The sequence below is a fragment of the Neophocaena asiaeorientalis genome, unplaced genomic scaffold (assembly GCF_003031525.2).
Source record: "Neophocaena asiaeorientalis asiaeorientalis breed wild unplaced genomic scaffold, Neophocaena_asiaeorientalis_V1.1 scaffold312, whole genome shotgun sequence".
NCBI classification, from domain to species: Eukaryota; Metazoa; Chordata; class Mammalia; order Artiodactyla; family Phocoenidae; genus Neophocaena; species Neophocaena asiaeorientalis.
In genome coordinates, this window is record NW_020174707.1 from 1585107 (window position 1) to 1604650 (window position 19544).

At 46.1% G+C, this 19544-nt stretch overlaps 1 protein-coding gene across 1 annotated transcript; it reads right to left on the reverse strand.

Moving 5' to 3' along the window:
• Positions 1–86: 86 nt before the first annotated feature.
• CUNHXorf38 (chromosome unknown CXorf38 homolog) lies at positions 87–19167 on the reverse strand. The gene is made up of 7 exons (XM_024759843.1): positions 18912–19167; positions 18616–18750; positions 12298–12417; positions 10937–11086; positions 10461–10640; positions 2573–2735; positions 87–1972 (listed from the first exon to the last, which is right to left on the reverse strand). The coding sequence occupies exons 1-6, from the start codon at positions 19125–19127 to the stop codon at positions 2574–2576; spliced, it is 963 nt and encodes a 320-aa protein (XP_024615611.1). The 5' UTR covers positions 19128–19167; the 3' UTR covers positions 87–1972; position 2573.
• Between the last annotated feature and the right edge of the window lie 377 nt (positions 19168–19544).

Genomic DNA, 19544 nt, shown 5'->3' on the forward strand with positions numbered 1-19544 from the left:
GGCCCCTCCCGCCTTCTGGGATCTTAGTTCCCCTACCAGGGATCGAACCCGGGCCCCGGCAGTTGAGTGACAGTGCTGAGTCCTAATCACTGGACCGCCAGGGAATTCCCTGAACAGTATCTTTAATTCATCAGAGCAGACAATAAATCCAGTAAGATGACAGCTCACATACCATTGTCCATACCTTACATATCCTCCATTTGCATCAACTTCAGTGCCTGGCATGTGGTTGATACTTGATAAAACGTTTCTTGGGTAGATAAGGAAAAGCTAAATAGATACAAGAGGTATGAAATGAAAGTGTTCATAATCCAAAGTTCCTAAGGTGAGAAATCAGATCTTAAATTGGTTAGTGAATCAAGATTTAATGTGATCCCAAGTTTTGTTATCTTACATGTAGAAACTAGGAAATATTTCATGGAGTATCTTAGTTTGCAGGAAGTTGCAAGATGAAAGAAAATTGTTACTTTACTATTGAAGTCTTCTAAAGGAACTCCATGAAATGAAGGGAGAAAGAAAATGTAAGATTAAAGACCAAATAGTAGCAGGAAAGATGAAAGCAGGAAGTCACAGGCATATTTGCATTCATCCAGGTTTTACAGAACTACATTAAATGCATTTCAGGGTAAAAATGCACCCCCCCACCCCCATTCTCTAAAAATCACATCCTTGTTGGGCAGCTGAGTAAGCAAAGGAGCAGGGCTTCACCTGGGCTGGAAACGGAAGCACCTCCTCTAGGCAGTGGGGAATGTGGCAATTCTGTCCCTCAAGGTCCAGGGGCGACAAGGCCCAGTTCAGTACTGCTGGCTTTGGAAATGAGCAGAGGTAGGCGAAGGTGAGGGTAGAGCTGATCCCACAGATCACTGCATACAATGGGACAGGGGTTTTGCAGTTTAGGAAACAAACAGGACAAAGTCAAAAGTGTATGATTTTTTGGGTAAAAGGAATAAGGAAGTATGAATGAATTTGTGAATTTGCTGAAAGAAAATGATGTCTTTGAACTTCCATAAGAATATTAAAGTTTCATTCCTCAATCTCATAACAAAGGACAAGGCTTAGTTAACAGTGTAACTAACATTTGCGTCTATGAATACCTCTAGGCTATCAGTTGACCCTTCAGTTAATGAATATTCATTGAGCACGCAAGGGCCAGGCCTTGTGCTCGGCACTCAGGTTATAACTGAACCGGAAGAGCTGTGACTGCCACCAAGGCTGACTTTTCTTAAGAGTGCCATAAACAAGTCAGCAACCTCAAAACTTTCCCGGACATCCCTGCTTGTGATACTGGCCTGGGCCCTCCCCCTGCTTTGGTCAGCCAAGCTACTGTGTTCTCCAGCCCACCTCTTTGTCCTACTGCCTCAAGCTACCAGAAACAGGTAGTAACAGTTCTGTACTAACTGGAAATGGCTAGAAAATGGCCTTTCGGGCACATTTTTTTCCTTGCCTGCTGGCAAAAAGGATTTATATCATCTCAACATGTACATCACAGCCCACCCTTGGGCATCCTCATGAATGAGACTTTCAGGCAAGTGTGTGGGCACAGGACTTGCGTGCCAGTGGGCAGAGAACTCTGCGTGGCCCTTCACACAGGCCTGGCCGAACACAGCCTTTAGTGTTTAAGCAGTTAGAGTTTCAGGACCAGAAAAGAATCTCACCTTTTAAACAGCAAAACCAAACCAAAAACAAAACCCAAAAAACAAACAAAAAAGCCCGGATGACAGCAAGTTTGGCACAAGAGTATCTAATATTTTTTGGCTGGTACAGATCACATAACACCAAGCTTAGGAATGTAAAAAAAAAAAAAAAAAAACTCCCAAAGAGTTAAAGGAAAGTCCAGGAAAAGATGACACAAATTCCTTTCTGTTTGAGTGGAGTACTTGGGTAAGTTTTCCCTTTTGCACAGAAAAGGATGGCTGAGATGGAAGCCCGGCTGACTTTCACAGAACATGCCTGATTTTTGTTGAAGGTCAACCTAAAATAAAAGAAAATATTTAATTTTCTTCATTTGAGGAAAAAAAGTAAAATACTGAAGATAGTTACTTATTTTAACATGTTTTTTAAAATTAATTAATTAATTAATTTGGCTGCACTGGGTCTTAGTTGTGGCATGCGGGACCTAGTTCCCTGACCAGGGATCGAACCTGGGCCCCCTGCATTGGGAGCGCGGAGACTTAACCGCTGGACCACCAGGGAAGTCCCAACAAGTTTCTCTTCTGAAAACAAACAAATTGCTATTATTCACGCCACGGCTAAGAGTGAGGCAACACTGGCATCACTTTAGGGCTGAAATGCTTCTTGATTATGTCAGAAAGTTGATTCATTTAAGACTAGACCAATGACTTCAGGTATACTTGACTGAACAAAGCTGACAGGGAGTTTATCTTGAACTAGTTCACAGATGTGAGAACCATCAATCAGAAAGAGCACAAAGCTCAGTGTCCTTTCTTTCAAATAAAAAGGACATAGGGAAACTTCAGATGAGACTATGTGTGTTATGGCCTTACCTAAAAGAACAGACATTAAAGAGATGAGGCTATTCTGTCCTTATTTACCATCATATGCTTAAACTCACTTCAGGCCTTCCCTTCAGGTGTCTGTGCCCTAGGTTCCTTCGAATCCAGTTTTTGAGGCTGTTGGTGGAGGCTGTCTAGCTTCTGCATATCTTCTGTAAGACGATTTCTAAGATCCTCGTTGTTTCTCAGAAATTCTTTCACCACTTCCAGTTGATTTAAGATCTGTAAGAAGAAACCATACAATGCACAGCTTAGATAATTTTATAGCAGACTTAAAATTCAGATGAAAAACTTACTAGCTCCAAGACTGGCTCCTGTTCATGTGTCTACCAATAGCTGGTTCTGGGGCCACACAAGGGCGTGTTTGCTTGTCTCCTTAACATTTTTTGCTTTTAGGGGTTAATATCCAAAATATATAAAGAGGGACTTCCCTGGTGGCGCAGTGGTTAAGAATCCGCCTGCCAGTGCAAGGGACACAGGTTTGATCCCTGGTCCGGGAAGATCCCACATGCCGCGGGGCAACTGGGCCCGTGGTCCACAACTACTGAGCCTGCGCTCTAGAGCCCTCGAGCCACAACTGCTAAAGCCCGTGCGCTCTAGGGCCCGTGTTCCGCAACAAGAGAAGCCACTGCAGTGAGAAGCCCACGCACCACGAGGAAGAGTAGCCCCCACTCGCCACGACTAGAGAAAGCCTGTGCGCAGCAACAAAGACCCAACGCAGCCAAAAAAAATAAAAAATTATACACACACACACACATATATATAAAAAGAACTCACACAATTCAATAGCAAAAAAAACAGACAACCCAATTAAAAAATGGGCAAAGGACCTGAACAGACATTTTCCCAAAGAACTGAATAGACACTTTCCCAAAGAAGACATACAAATGGCCAACAGGTACAGGAAAAGGTGCTCAACATCATTAATCATCAGAGAAATGAAAATTAAAACCACAATGAGGTATCACCTCACACCTGTTAGAATGGTCACCGTCGAGAATCCCCTGGCGGTCCAGTGGTTAGGACTCTGTGTTCTCACTGCCAAGGGCCCGGGTTCAATCCCTGGTCGGGGAACTAAGACCCCACAAGCCGTGCGGCACGGCCAAACAAAAAGGACAGTCATCGTCAAAAAGAGGTAACAAATGTTGGCGAGGATGTGGAGAAAAGGGACCCCTCGTACACTGCTGGTGGGAATGTAAATTGGTGTAGCCACTCTGGAAAACAGTATGGAGGATCCTCAAAAACTTAAAAAAGGAACTACCAGGTGATCTAGAAATTTTACTTCTGGGAATATATCTGAAGAAAACAAAAACACCACACTGAAGAGATATCTGCATCCCCACGTTAATTAGCAGCATTATTCACAATAGCTAAGACAAGGAAACAACGTGAGGGTCCGTCAACAGATGAATGGGTAAAGACGATGTGGTGTATATATATGTATATATATATATATATATATATATATATATATATATATATATATATATATATATATATATATATATATATATATATATATATATATATATATATATATATATATACACACACACACACACACACACACACACACACAATGGAATATTACTTGGCCATAAAAAAGACGAAAATCCTACCATTCGAGACAACATGGACGGACCCAGAGGGCGTTATGCTAAGTTAAGTCAAACAGAGAGAGATAGATACTGTATGATCTCACTTATATGTGGAATCTAAAACAAAAACAAAAAAATAAACTCACATAAAAAGAGATCAAATTTGCAGTTACCAGAGGTAGGTGGGAATAGGGAATTGGATGAAGGTGGTCAAAAGGTACAAAGTTTACAAGATAAATAAGTACTAGGGATGTAATGTACAACACAATGACAATAGTTAACACTGCTGTATGGTATATTTGCAAGTTGTTAAGTGAGTAAATCTTAAGCGTTCTTATCACAAGGTAAAAAACACTTTTTTCCTTTTTTTGGTATCTATACGAGATGACAGACGTTAACTAAACTTATTGTGGTAATCATTTCACGATATATGTACGTCAAATCATTATGCTGTATACCTTAAACTTATACAGTGCTGTATGTCAATTATATCTCAATAAAACTGGAAAAAGATTTTAAAAGATGATTTTTTTTTGCTGTAAAACTTCCTGCATTTGTACAAAAGGGCTGTATGTCTATACCTATATGTGTGTGTGTGTGTATACACATATATACACACATACGTATACATACACATACATATATATGTATATATAAAAATAAAATAAAGCCCTTTCATTTTGAATTTTGTACCCATTTATTATGATTAAATACATTTACACATACACATATATATATATACACACACATATATACAAACGTATACACTCACACATATAATGCTCTTTGATGTTGTACACACTTATTACTAGTAAATATGTATACATATATACGTTTATTACTATTCAATATTTATAAAATATACATACATATTTACTAGTAATAAATACACTGGTACAAAATTCAAGATGAACACAGGGTACAACGTAAAAAGTTGGTCCTCTTCCACATCCTGTCCCCAGTCACCCAGCTCCTCTTAAAGGTGACCCCAATGAAGTTTCTTGTGTCTCTTCCAGAGACAGTCCATGCATTTACACGTGAGCATATATGTATATATGTGCACACCTTTTTAAAATTTCCGCTTTACTGAGACATAATTGGCACATACACATTTTTAAAAACACAAATGGCAGCATATTAGACATTGTTCTTCAACTGATTTTTTTCTATATCAGATTGTAAACAGTGGCCTCATTATTTTTTTTAATGGCTGAACAGTTTTTCAGTTATGGATGTCTCATGCATTAACATATTATTTCAAACCTTCTGCTAAGAGAAATACTGCTGCAGTAACTAACCTGGGACATGTGTCATTTTGCATAAAGTGACAGGCTATTTGTAGGGTCTGTTTTTAGAAGTGGAATGAAGTTTTAATTGATAGAGTTTTCTGTTTTAATGTTAATAGATTTTGCCAAAACTGTCATCTCTAGAGGTTATACCAATTTAAACTCCCACCAGTAACATCCCTCCTGACATTTAAACTAATAAAAGCATGTATTCTTAGAACAGTACCACGGAAGTGTTTTCACTCGGCTTATCCAAGGATACCCTCACTGGTCACTGTGCTTATTACAAAGAAGAGAGTTATTAATATTTTGGGGTGTGGTGAATTGTTTAAAATGAGGGACCCCCAATTCCAAGCTAAGTCAAGATGATCGACGTCTAACGAAGGAAAGTGATGGAGTACCCTACTCTTAGCAGAGTGGTGGTTCTTAAACTTTAGAGATGTACACAATTGACTCTGGTGCAGCAGGGCTAGGGCAGAACCTAAGCAGGCACCAGGTTATTGTGATGGCAGCGAGTGAGACGGTCGGTTGCAGAACGATGGCTGCCAGGGATGGGAGGGAGGGGAAGACTGGCTAGGGCTTGTGACCAGGATGAACAGGCAACAGGGAGGGCCAGGGTGGAGCTGAGGATGACCAGAGGTCTTCAGACAGGTTACTAAGTAGATGGGGATGTGCCCTTCAGCTGGAGCTGTTTATTACATGGCTAGAAACAAGCCTACAGCTCCTGAAAGATACCTGGGCTTTAAATAATAAATCTGGAAACCATAAAAACGTGAAATGAAGATTACATCAATGACGTAATTCACAGTGTACATTAGTAATTGCGGGTACTGCACTGTTAGCACTCATTGCCTGTGCCGGGTGCTCTAGATGCACCCCAGGGTTCTTCCCATTCCCTGGTTCCCATCAGACGCCCGAGCCCATGCCGGCCTGGTCTGTGCATCACACATACCCTCCAAGATGGAGTGGGGTCCTCCCTTCCCATAGACCTTCTCATTTCATGACTTGGGAGCTATGATCCTTTGTGCTGTCACCTCCTGACCCTCTCTGCTCTTGAAATGTGCTCAACAGGGGTGATTATTTTAGCTTGGGGGGAGGAGAAAGAGTCAAAAGGAGTTTTTAAAAAAATTTATTAAGAATAGGGAAGGCTTATGCACGTTTATATGTTAAATGGGGAAGGAAGTAAAGGTGGAAAAACAAAGTGCTAGAAAAGTAGTCAGACAGACTTGGATATTGAAGCCCAGCTTTGCCACTTAACTAGCTGTGTGACTTTGGGCAAGACACTTGACCTCTCTGAGCTTACTTCCATATATGCAAATATAGGATGCTGATACCAACACCACCAAGCATTCCTGTGAGGATTAGAAATAATCTAGTAAAAGCACCTAGCACTGTGTCTGGTACATTCCTCCCTTCCGACAATCATTTAACAAAAGCGTACCGAGAGTCTACTATGTGCCAGGCAGGCGCTGTTCTAGGCAAAAGATGCTTAGCGCCTCCATACTGCCAGGCACTTAAGCCAAAACCCTTGGACTTGTCTTTGACGCCTTTCCTTCTCTCCCACACCACACGTGCCCCCCTTCTCACCACCTCTACTCTTCACCCTTCCACCCTGGTCCGAACCACCACCTCTCTGACCTGGTACCTGCGGCAGCCTCCTAATGTCTCCCTGCTTCCGTCTTTGGCCCCCGGCCCTGCATCCTCCACACGGCGGCCAGCGTGCTCCCTTCATCGTTCTGCTGCTCAGAACTCAGTGTGGCTGCCGCCTCAGGAGGAGGAGCCTGGATCCTCCCAACGGCCCACACGGCTTCCCGTCGTCGCTCAGCTCCTCACCGCACTCCAGCCAGCCTGCTTAGCTTGCCCTGCCCTCCGCCCGAACGCTCCTCCTCCAGAAGCGCACACGGCTTTTCCGCACCTCCTCCAAGGTATCGCTAAGTCTCAGCTTCCCCACGGGGCCTCCCTGGCCACCCCGCGCAACCCAACCCCCAGCCCCGTTCGGCCACTCCTGATCCCCACACTGTGCTCCACACAGCCCTCCTCCTTCTACCTCGCCCCATCATTGCTTATTATGCTGGCCGTATACCATCTGTTTTGTTCACTGATGCACGCCAAGCTTCTAGAACTGTGCCTGGCAAATAGTAGGCACTCACTCATGAAATAAATCTGGCCAATAGCCAATGGAGTGTCACTTCCATCCTTTCCCTGCCTGCCTCGACTGCATTCTGTCACCTCCTCCCTGAGTTTCCCCCTGAAAGCGGTCCCCCCACCAGGGTTAAAGAAGTCAGTAATGATCTTCAAGAATGTGCAAGTTCTTTGCATGTTTTTTAGCCACTTACTGCGCTCAACGTTCTCTGGCTGAATTTTGAACCCCCCAGATCCTAACACAGCACCGAGGGCCGGCAGGTGTCACCCAAGAGCCCTTCACACAACTGGACAGAGAAGAATGGAGATGATGAACTCTCTGCTTCGTGGTCCCTGGCACTCACTCCCGTGCTCCCTGATGCCTTTCGGGGGACTGTCGCACTAAATCACCACCATTAACCCTTTCTTCTCAACTTGGCTTTCCAACCCGAGCTCTGCTGTTTTAATGAACACCAGAAACAGGTGTTGCTAAACATTCACACAAAAAGTGCCGCGGTCATAATACAACCACTGCATTTCTAGACTCCTAATTGCACATTTTTAAAAATACTTTAACATCTCGAATGAGAATGCGCCTTACCATTGACAGTGTCTTACAGTAAACTGGCAGCATTTTTTTTCTCTTACAAGTGACTGAATTAATGGTGTGTCTTGCAATTCACAGTGTTTTCGAGTCACTGGAATTTGGTTTACCAAATCCTCTGACTTTGGAGACTAACCCAAAAGAACACGAATAATCGTATTTGCTGCTGAACTTTCAAAAGAGGTCTGTTCCACACGTCGTGGAAAGCCATCCTTCAGCTTCTCAGAGATAACGTGCCAATCAATCCGAACTTACAACCTGATCAATTGAAATATCAAGAGAAATGCCACGGTCCACTGAACAGAAAGCATGAAACATGAGAATTTATCACCTTTATCTAGAGACTTGGGGACCCAGAGGACAAGCCAATTAACCCCAATTTCCTCTCTGTAAAACAGAGATAATGAAGGGTCGAAATTTACAATTGCTAGCTGCTCGGGGACACGAGAGCCGCTGCACGGCACGTGGGAAGGCAGGCCCAGGGCCAGAGCGGGAAGACCCCAGGGCCAGCCCTCATACCCCGGCCGTGAGGCCTTGAGCCCATCAGCACCTGCCCCTTAGGGTTGCTATAAAGCAGGGTATTACCCAGGTCCCTTCCCGCTCCCAACTTGCAGAGACTCCTGGTTTCAGTGTGTTGCTATCGATGCATTTTGCTCTTTGTTACACAAGCAGGAAAAGAACTGCAGCTCCCTCAAGGAAGAGGAGAGAATTTCTGACGACTCAGGGACCGTGAGCCTGATCTCCCGGTTTTCTTCTGTTGTCTGACTCTGCTTTTAAAAGGAGCAGTGGAAAGAAAACTGGGGATGGTTCTAATGGCATTTTAAAGTAAAGCCAGATGAGGGACTTCCCTGGCGGTCCAGTGGCTAAGACTCCGCACTCCCAATGCAGGGGGCCTGGGTTCGCTCCCTGGTCAGGGAACTAGATCCCACATGCCGCAACTAAAAGAGCCCGCACGCCGCAACTAAGACCCAATGCAGCCAAACAAATAAATACTTTTTGAAAATAAAAAAATAAATAAAGCCAGATGAAACAGATGGATTTAGAAAACAGCTTTAACAGCCTTATTCGTCACTTTAAATACCTACGGTGTGCCAGGGTGGGTGCACCCCAAAACCACTGGTACCCAGTCCCTGTGCTAAAGGAGTTCATCAAGCTGAGTGAAGCACCTGGGTCAAGGTCAGAAGAGTTAACGTAGGCATATGGACCAGTACGGAGCATGGCCTAAAAAATGAAATACACACTTTGTATTAAAACACGCTGTGTTTCACGAGGTAGCCAGTAAAGCTACTTTCCTCGGACGAGGTGGAATTGGAGAGGTAAAATGATCTGTCCAAGACATCCTGGGAATCTGGAATTCTAATCCAGCAAGTGCTGGGCTATTTCTGAACCTTACCAAAATATAATTCTACTACTGTTAGTTTTTTTAATATCTTGCATGTAACAAAGGGGACTCATATCTCCTGTACTTGAGACGATCAATAGCTTGCAGCTTCCTGAGCTAGAAGCCTCGACGATCCTTTAACCCCTCCTTCGCCACGTCCCGCCAGCCCCGGGCCACGCCCCAAGTAATCTAACCAGCCACTGCGGCTCGGCCCCAGTAGTGCCTCCAGCACCCGGCTCCTCCCCCACACCTCTAGCTTCTGTCCTCTTTCTCTCACCCTCACACAACTGCCAAGAGCCTCCTGGCTCGTCTCCAACCTCCAAGTGCCATTAAGACGTCACTTCCTAAAAGCACTATCTGATCTATTCATTTACTCTCTCCTGATTCAAAACCTCTGTTGGCTCCCAACTGCTCTTTGGGAATAAGGTCCAAACCCCTTAGTGAGGCATAGAAGACCTTCCAAAATACGGCTTCGACCTACCTGACCACCCTCACAACCGACCATACCTCCCTCCTACGTCGCCTCGTCACTGTCTGGCCCAGGCTAGTCTTTCATGTCTTGGCAAATGCCTTCTGCCAAGAATGCCCTTCTGCTCTTGCCAATTTGCTGAACTCTGATTTGATTCTTAGTCCCAGCTCAACAGCGCCTTCTCAGCAAAAAGCTGCAGAGAGTCGCGGGAGCCTGCGGTTCAGGATTCTGTGGCCGCCCTTCCTGTGGTCTTCCACTCTGTGGCACACATTAGGCACCCAAATGTTTGCTGATGGGGTGAAAACATTTGTTTAAGGGTAACAGTAATCTGTGCCAAAAGAATATCCATTTCTGGAAATTATCTGACTTTTAAAGCAGAAACATAACCGTTAGTAAGTTAAAATGTGCTACTCTTCCTCCCTGGTGCCTTTCTTTGTTTTGTTTACTCACACAGAGGATATAATGCTTTTTTTTTTTTTTTTTTTTACCTCTTCAGGCAACACCTCTTGTCCCTTTGCTTGAAGATATAGCTCTTGAAGTTTTTCCTTTAGTAACTCCATTTCTATCTCGTTTACTTGGTGCTCACTCAGGTAAACTCCTGTTTCATAGTCACACCCATCTGGCTGATCCTCCTCAGGGATGTAAACAGCCCAGTCAGATGTCAGCAGCTGTTGGGTTACCGAACAAATACATGAACCGACTGAATGGAAAAGATATTCCAAAAAAAAAAAAAAGATATTCAAAGAATTTGTAATTAAACATCGTTGACTGGATCCAGTCTAATAACATCCCGTGACCACAGAAAAGCTGCTCAGCCCAATCACAATTCTGACTTCGTATCAATATTGTTCCCCTACTTACATTCTAGAATTTTGTTTACATCTAATAAGCTTCAAATTCTAAATGAGTGACTGTGATTCCTCTTTTTCCCCCTTAGGTCTTTATGTTAAACGTGATTTTTTACCTGTTCTATTCGGGAGTATACCGCCACAATCTCTGGGATATTCTTAAATTCATTCAGAAAATTTTGGATCTTTATCTGAAAATCTCGAAGCCACACAGAAGATACTTTCATCTCTGAAGAGTGCATGATCTCGTTACGACACTTAATCACCTATAGAAAGACAAAAAAAGAGAAAAGCCTTCAAAGGCCAATAGTGGGGTAACCTGAGATTTTGTAGTTCCAGAGAAAGACTGTTGAAAGGCCTTGTTAATTCTAAAATCCACAAGTGCGTGGTCTGCAGGTGCTGTCGAGGCTCGAGGGGGATGTTCAACCCCCAACCACTTGAATAAATTAATTGGGGTAAGAAATACAAACAAGCCTATAACTGTCGCTAGTCCTTGAAATCTTGTGGCCGGGGGCGGGGGGGGGGGGGAATCTCTCGCACAATCCCCCAAATGCCCTAACTTAAAACAACCTGCCGAAGAGTAAAACTATTGGCTACTGGCTCTGAGAATACCCAAAGGCCAAAGCAGACAATGCAAAAACTCTTTTAATATACATTTCATGCCAAGTCTTCCACACTCTTGGTTAAAAGCTACCAAAGGGGTTGATTTTATACTGTGATAGTTTTTGAGTCTGCTGATGATAAAGGACTCTCAGTCCTTTCAGCTGCTGGCATGCTAGCAAAATATACATGCATTTTCTCTACATATTATAAATAATCCAGGTATGCTATATACCCTTTTCAAGGACCCTTAGAGTAACAAATGTGCCAGAGCTGTTCTCTGGTGAAACAGAGGTAGTCTAAATCTCCCAGAGGAAGTCTGACAAGCGTAGCGATCTGTTCTGACGCTGTTTATCCATTAGTGTTTATATTTTCCTCAGTTCTAGGTAAATTGGCCTTGCAACTGTTTAGCCAATGAGATTGAGAAGGGCAGGATTCCAATGCTGGCATCCAATGGACAGAATGACGCATTAGTCTGTATTTGTTTTTTTTTTTTTTTAATATGGAAGATTACTTTGCTTCTGTTTATGGCAGAACAGGGAAGAGAAATTTTGAGGCCTGTCGATTTAGTGGCAAACAGTGCAACAGCAGGTTGTCGGAAAAGTTCAACAGGGTAGGGTTGAAGGGTCAGTCTCCCGCCTGCATTCGCACAGGGGTTCTGGGACATCACAGAAGGTGCGTGTGATGTGAGCCCTGCTTGCCTGCTCAGCGATGACAACTGTGGACCAAAGTCTAACTCCTTCGCACACCACTGTCTGGGGAGAGCCGTGAGCTCTGCCCACACGGCTGCTCTAGCAGCACGGGGTGTGGCTCCTGACTGGTCTTCACAGCACCCACCCGGCCAACTCTGTCTGCTTTTCAATCTGATAGTTCTTACCTCTGTGACTTTCTTCCGATCAACCTCGAAGTGATCACAGGAGTTGATGAGACTTAGAAGAGCAACCGCGTCACATTCCTCGGGTCCTGTTTTGTCTGCCAGTCCTCGGGGCATGAAGGCCTGCAGCAGGGGAGGCCCAAGGGGCACCCGAGTCTCCTCCAACCCCAGGGGACATCTATCTATATGGGGCTAGTGGGACAAGTGCTATGTGCCTGTTCCCCGAATGATGACTGAAACTCTCTTACTGAGGTTTCAAGTTAGAGCCTCATGAATCCAAAACACGAGTTGGGAAACGGTGCGGCAGCCGAGCCTCAGCCCAGGGCAATAACTGAAGAGTTGCTCCATCTGTCCACTTGCTATTACAGACACTTATACACTTGACCTAATTGTCCTTTCTTAATGGCATATAAGCAGGAGGCAGGGGAAGAAACCACCCTTTTCTTTTCCTTACTGAAGTTTCAGTGGCTGAGTTGTTAAAGAAGATTTAAAAGTAATAGTTATTCCCAAGTGGACACTTAAAAATTACTCGAGAAAGTTCAGTATGGTAGTAGAAAGTTAAGAGTCTGGGCTGTGGAATGCGACAGACCCGGGGTGCAAATCCCAGCTCCGCCACTTGTCGGATTCCTCGGATTCCTCATCAGTAAATAGGGGCTGACTGTCCTCATCTACCTTGAAGGATGTTTCGAGAATTAAATGAGTTAATGCGAGTAAACCACTTGCATGGAGCCTGGCACATGCTAATACACAGGCCACAAATGTTGGCAATTATTATGTTGATGGTGCAAGGTGAGCAGGACCTACACAGGCGTTACAGACGGGGTCCCAGGGTCTGAGATACTAGATACGACAGAATGGCCTCATTCGAGCATGATCTTTCCTTTTGTAGCATTTTATGGTGTGTACCCCCGAAATGGTGTTATAGCAAGGCTTGGGCACATTTCTTTCCTGAAGTATTTCCAAATTTACATCTGAAGGCAACAACTTTACCAAGCTATGAAGCTCAAGAGCACGTTCCTGCCAAGGGACTAGAAGAGATGACATATGAAAAATGACTCGCCAAAAAAGAACTCTAAATAAAGAGACCTGCTCCCTTGAAAACACACACATTTCCGGAGGCAAGCAACCATGCTGCTTCCTGCAGTGCTCATGGTGCTATTCGGAAAAAGGAACGTGGTACGGGCCGACACCCCCCAAGGAGAGTCAGGGCTCTGTTCCTGATGGTGGTAGAATCACACACCTCGGCCTCATGTAACTGAGAAGAATTCTTCACCTACTGGATGGCCCCTATCAAAAGGTACAGTAGCCAAGACCATCACTGTCTCTGGCCAACCCGCTGAAAGTAGATTATGGATGTTACAAGTGTTAACAAAGAACTAATGTATCACAGGCAAACTAATTTGATGAAATAGAGGAAAAGAAGAGGAAGAAAAGAAACACTGCTTATTCCAACTGTGGCTGAGAGGAACACCCAAAGTGGGAGGGGCCTTAGTTGCCTCAAAACCAAGCAGAGTTTTTCTTTCCCATTACAAGGTATGTCCAGTCTGGCATTTTCTCACCAATATAAACCTGTCTCTCCCACGTCAAGGTTTTATTCTAGTACTTCTTTCTTTTCCTCAGAACCAGAAGCCGACGGAGGCTCTGCCGCCTCCTTGCCTCTGAAAGCTGTTTCTTAAAATGGTATCGCCTACCGCCAGGTTCCGTATGTGACAAGCACAGGGTGAGAAACACACGCTATTGCCTCTCACTACCCCCTCCTGTCTCTTCACTGAGTAGTAGGAGACAAGGTTGGAGAAATAAACAGGGGCCAGACGTGCTGGGCCTTACTGGACTTGACAAGGAGTTTGGAGTTTACTCTAAGGACATCGGGAAGCCATCCAAGGGTTTTGGGCAAGGGAAGAAAGCGATCTGATTCCCACACGAAGACCGCACATCCTGCTGTGTGAAGGACCAACCAGGGGTGAGCAGAGCAGCAGAGGCGGCCGGGTGGGAGGCTGGCAGGAGAGGGGGCGAGAGCTGTGATGCAGAGATGGCGAGGATGATTCCAAAGATAATTTGCACGTACAAATAAGAGGGGTGTGGGGGGGGGAACGAGATGAAGCAAGAATGACTGTAGGTAGTTGGTGGTGGGGCACGGGTGCAGGCTGGCTGGTGGGGAGAGATGAAGAGTCCTGCTTGAGAAGAAAAGACGAAGTACCCAGGAGGTGATGAAGTGGAGGCATCAAATAGCAGCTGGGTATGGGCCCCCGGAGCGCAGAACAGTGCATTGCTAGGGGTACCAATCTGGGAGCCGTCAGCAGAAACGTAGTATTTAATATTTCACTCCACGGGCCTGGGCAGTATCACCAGGGGAGAAGGCGGGATGGGGAGGGACAGAAAAGGCCCGAGGAAGGCCAACCGACACTCAGAAGGAGGCTAAGGAGGAGCCGGGGAGACAGGAGGAAACCCAGGAGGGGAGGATGTCACAAAGCCAGGGCTGTTTCAAGAAGAGTGGCCTGCAGTGCGGCGGCGCCGAATAGCTGAGAGGTAGGAGGGGCGAGGCCAGAGAACGGAAGGTCACGTGTGCCCCTGACAAGACATGCAGCGGAGTGGCGGGGCAGAAGGCAGAGAGGAGTGGGTTGAAGAGTCAACGGGACCTGCATGAACCCTGAAAAGAGAATTAGGCATAAAGCACTTCTTGAGAAGTTCTACTGGGTATGTATGTGGGAGGCAGTTAGAGAAATGGGGAGACAGCTGGACGGAATGAAGGAAGTTTTTCTTTCTTTTCAAATTTTATTTCCCAAGTATTCACTCAATTCTTTTTTTAAAAAAGCTTTATTAAGATGTAATTCACATACCATATAATTCACCCATTTAAAGTACACAGTTCTTCGTGGAAAAGACTCTGACAAGTACAGGTTTCTGGTAACTGACTATACCGCTGAACTGAATGAATAAGCATTTCCAGAACTCTAATGGAAAACTGATGGATTCACAAAAGTGCTAACAAAACATCAAGATGAAAAAAAAATTAATTACGTGGGACTGAGTGAACTGATGAGGATGATTATAATTTTTGTGACTTTCTGTGTGAATTAAAAAAAAAAAAAATCCCACAAGGACTCAGAGGCAAAAAATATACAAATCAGTTTTCACTGCAAAGTAAAGGAGCTGTTACCGTGGAGGATCACTGGACGGAACGCCAATATCGTGACATAGTATGAGTGTGTTTCGTGTTCGGTAATTGCAGTCGCTGTTGCTTTTGTTGTGGTCATCCACTTACAATGCTTGGTGTCGGTTTATTTATCTCTTGTAAAAATAAAATAACAGTGTGTGTGTGTGTGTGTGTGTGTGTGTGAAAAAAAAAAGAATGTGAATACAGGGAACTTTGGGAAACTAGGAAATCTAGAAAGGATTCATTGGTAATTATTTATTTTCAATGAATAAAATAAAATGTAATAATACGGCTAAAAAAATAAATAAATAAAGTACACAGTTCTTTGTGATGACATGGATGGATCTTGAGGGCATTATGCTAAGCGAAGTAAGTCAGACAGAGAGAGACAGATACCATACGATCTCACTTATTCGTGGAACCTAAGACAAAAACCCGAGCTCGCAGATGCAGAGAACAGACTGGTGGTTGCCAGAGGTGGGGGGTGGGGAGTGGGCAAAATAGGTGAAGGGGGTCAAAAGGTACCAACTTCCAGTTATAAAATAAATAAGTCCCGGGGATGTAATCCACAGCATGGTGACTATAGTTAATAACGCTGTACTGCAGTATTTGAAAGTTGCTAAGAGAGCAGCTCTTGAAAGTTCTCATCACGAGAGAAAAAAACTTACAACCACACACGGTAGTGGACATTAACTAGACTTACCGTGGTGATCATTTCACGGAGTGTTAAATATCGAATCACTATGTGGTATACCTGAAATTAATATAACGTTACAATCGATGACACCTCAATAAAAAAATTAGGCACTTACAGTTTAGTGGTGTTTTCAGTATATTCACAGAATTGCACAACTGTCACCACAATTTTAGGACATTTTCATCACCCCAAAAAGAAACCCCTCTACCCATTAGCTATTACCCCTCTCTCCTTCAGGCCCTGGCAACTACCAATCTACTTTCTGCCTCTACAGATTTGGCTATTCTAGACACTTCATATAAATGGAATCATACAATATATGACTGGCTTCTTTCACTTAGCATAATGTTTTCAAGGTTCATGCAGTACTGTGGCATGTATCAGTACTTCATTCCTTTTTATGGCTAAATAATATCCCATTGTATGGATAAACCACATTTTGGTCATCCATTCATCAGCTGATGGACATGTGTGTTGTTTCCACCTCTTGCCTATTGTGAAGGGTACGGCTATGAACATTCGTGCACGGGTTTTTGTGGGGACACATGTTTCCACTTCATCAGCTATGTACCTAGGAGTGGCACTGCTAAGTCATATATTAACTCTATACTGAAATCTCTTTCTTTAAAAAAATTGAATAAACCAAGGCAGTACTAAGGCTATTTGTATGGTGATGGGAATAAACTGGGAGGTCGGAAGAGTGGAGACTCAAAGTCCTTGGGCAGGTGGGAGGGGATAAGGTCCAACACTCAAGTGGAGGGACAGGGCGGTAAGAGGAGAAACGCCCTCCCTCCTTTGTAGCAGAAGGAAGAAGATGGTGGACATTGAGGTAGGTTGGTGGGTCTGGTAAACAGATAAGAAAGCGAGAGCAAGGTTAGCAGCTGGGATTGCAGGTGGGGGAAGAGGAGTGGGAGCTCAGCGAAGGAGAGGCAGCAACAGTTGGCTCCGGGAACAGGAACCTACGGAGAGACAAGGCCAGGCTGCTGGGCTCGTGATCAAGAACTGAAAGCGAAAGATCCCTCGAAAGATTCTTCCCCAGAGCAGCAGGTGTGGTGTCATCAGGGCTGGAGCTGGGCCTGGCCAAGTGCAGAGAAAGGAGGAAGAAGACCGAGACAACGGCAAGGGACTGAACAGAATGATGGACTGTGGAATCCGGGCTGGCTGAGGAAGCAAAGGAAGCTGGGAGGGCAGAGGCTGCTGGGGATTGGGAAAGCAGTGGAAGCCTGAGAGCTGTGGACTTTGGAGAGGGAGGAGGGGTGGGGCAGAGGTGGGGGCGGGTTGAATAAGTACACCGAGGGCAAGCAGGATGCTGGACACCGCAGCTCCCTGTGCTGACACAGTCCGGGTGTGAGCATGCAAGTGGGAGGCTGAGGTCGAGAGGATCACAGGATGTTCGAGAGGGGAGTCCAGCTTGGAGAGAGAATATACACATGTGGTTGGACTAGGTCTGCAGGTGACAGCAATGAAGAAGGGAAAGAGCGGCAGAAACAGGTGGCATGGGCTTCAAGAGGATTCTGAGGGTAAGAAAGCAGTGACAGAAAACAAACAGGTGAGGGACGGTCATAGCAAAACAAACAGGTGAGGGACGGTCATAGCAAAGGGTAGAGTTTTAAGTTTTCTTCTTTTCTAAGTAAAAGCACAAGTTGGCAATTCTATGGCAGCAACAAACAAACGGGGGAGAGGGTATGGTGGGTTTACTGGACCACGATAGCCAAAAGTCTGGGGGCCACCGATATAGTCCAACTTCCTCATTTTTGAGGTTAGGGAACAGAGGCTGGCCCAGTGGTGCACCACAGCAGCTGGGCGGAGATTCTGATCCCTGCTTCCCAGGCACCAAGCCTGTGCCTGCTGGTAACTAGCATGTAGACGGACTCCAGAGGTGAATTTGTGTTAGGAGGCGACTTCGACTCCCCCTCCCCCCTCCCACTGGGCTTCTGGCAAATATCAAAAAATCAAAAAAAATTCTTCAATCAGCCCAGCTAGTAAATCCCATCACCAAGATCTGAAAACGGGCCGAACAGTCCCCTTTTATCTGGCTGCCTGCCCCACCCCTACCTCCCCAAAGTTTTACTCCTTAGCTAGGCACTTAAGGTCCTTTCTATCTTAGCCCCAACTTCCCTTGGCTTATTCTGCCATCCTCATGGCACCTTACAGACGAAGTGAGCTACTCAGGGAGCCTACCCTCAAAAGGCCTTGCCTGCTTCTCCCTCTGTGCCTGTACCCATGATGCCCACTCTACATCTTGCCCCAGCGTCTCTTGTTGAAATCTTCTACTTCACTAAGCTGCGTTGGGTCCGATATAACAGCCCTGAGCCGCCTAGACACTACACCCTTGATCAAAAGCCCAATCTCTCTCTGCATCTGTTTATGGGGGCCCAGCTCCCACACAGACCCAACAGACGCCCCGGGCTCCAGGTAACTCCTACCTGGTGGGCCAACTCCTCCTACCCTCCCGACCGCAGGTGCTTACCTTAGCCACCTCCCAGGCGTCGACCGGCCAGCGGACCGGCCGGCAGTTTCCCCAGTGAACGTCTCCATTTCTGCTGGTGTGATGTTTCAAAATCTCCCGTTTCCACTCTGCGCACACCTGACACTGAGGCTGAAACTACAGGGGGCGGCGGTGAGGAGGGGCCCGGGAGGGAGGGGCGGCGTCTGGGCATCTGAACCCCAGGCACGGCGGTCGGCCCGGCTCCGGGGAGGGCACGAGACACTGCGCCCGCGGACGGGGTGAGGGGCGACGGTCAAGACCCCGGGCCGGGTGCTCACCTGGCGGGCGCGCGGGCTGCACCGCGAGCCGCTGCGGCAGGTAGCGAGGGGGCCCAGGCCGGGGGCGGCGGCTAGCAGGCTGCGGTGGAAGGCGAGCACCTCGCGGCCGACGAAGCCCTGCAAGCAGCCGCGTAGCAGTAGCAGGCAGTGGCCCGCCTTCACCCAGTTCTTGTACTCGGCGCAGTTGAGGCGCGCAGCCAGCTCAGAGAGCACCATGCCGGGAACGAGCCCGCGGGGCCACGGGGCGAGGGGCGGGGCGGACGGTCGTGCGCAGGCGCGGAAGTCTGGGCGCGCCAGAGGCGACGGCGGCGCTCTGGGCGTGGCCCCGCCCGAAGGCGCCCCGGATTCCCCCAACCGCCAGGCGGCAGGGAGTTCTAGTTTCCGGGGCACGTCGGCCCCACCCCCGTCTTAGATGGCGACCGACGCGTTATGTACTTTGGTGCTCGCCCAGAAAGCCTCTACTCTGTTCCCCCAAACTGAGACCTCGCCAGCCAACGATTGGGCTCCCTCTCCTGAAGCCTGTGCTCCTGTTTTGTTTTGTTTTTTTTATTGTAGAGGTAGGTGTAAGACGGTGCTCGAGACAGTTACTGAATTACTTATGTTCCTTGTGTTATACAATTCTAGAAAGTTTAC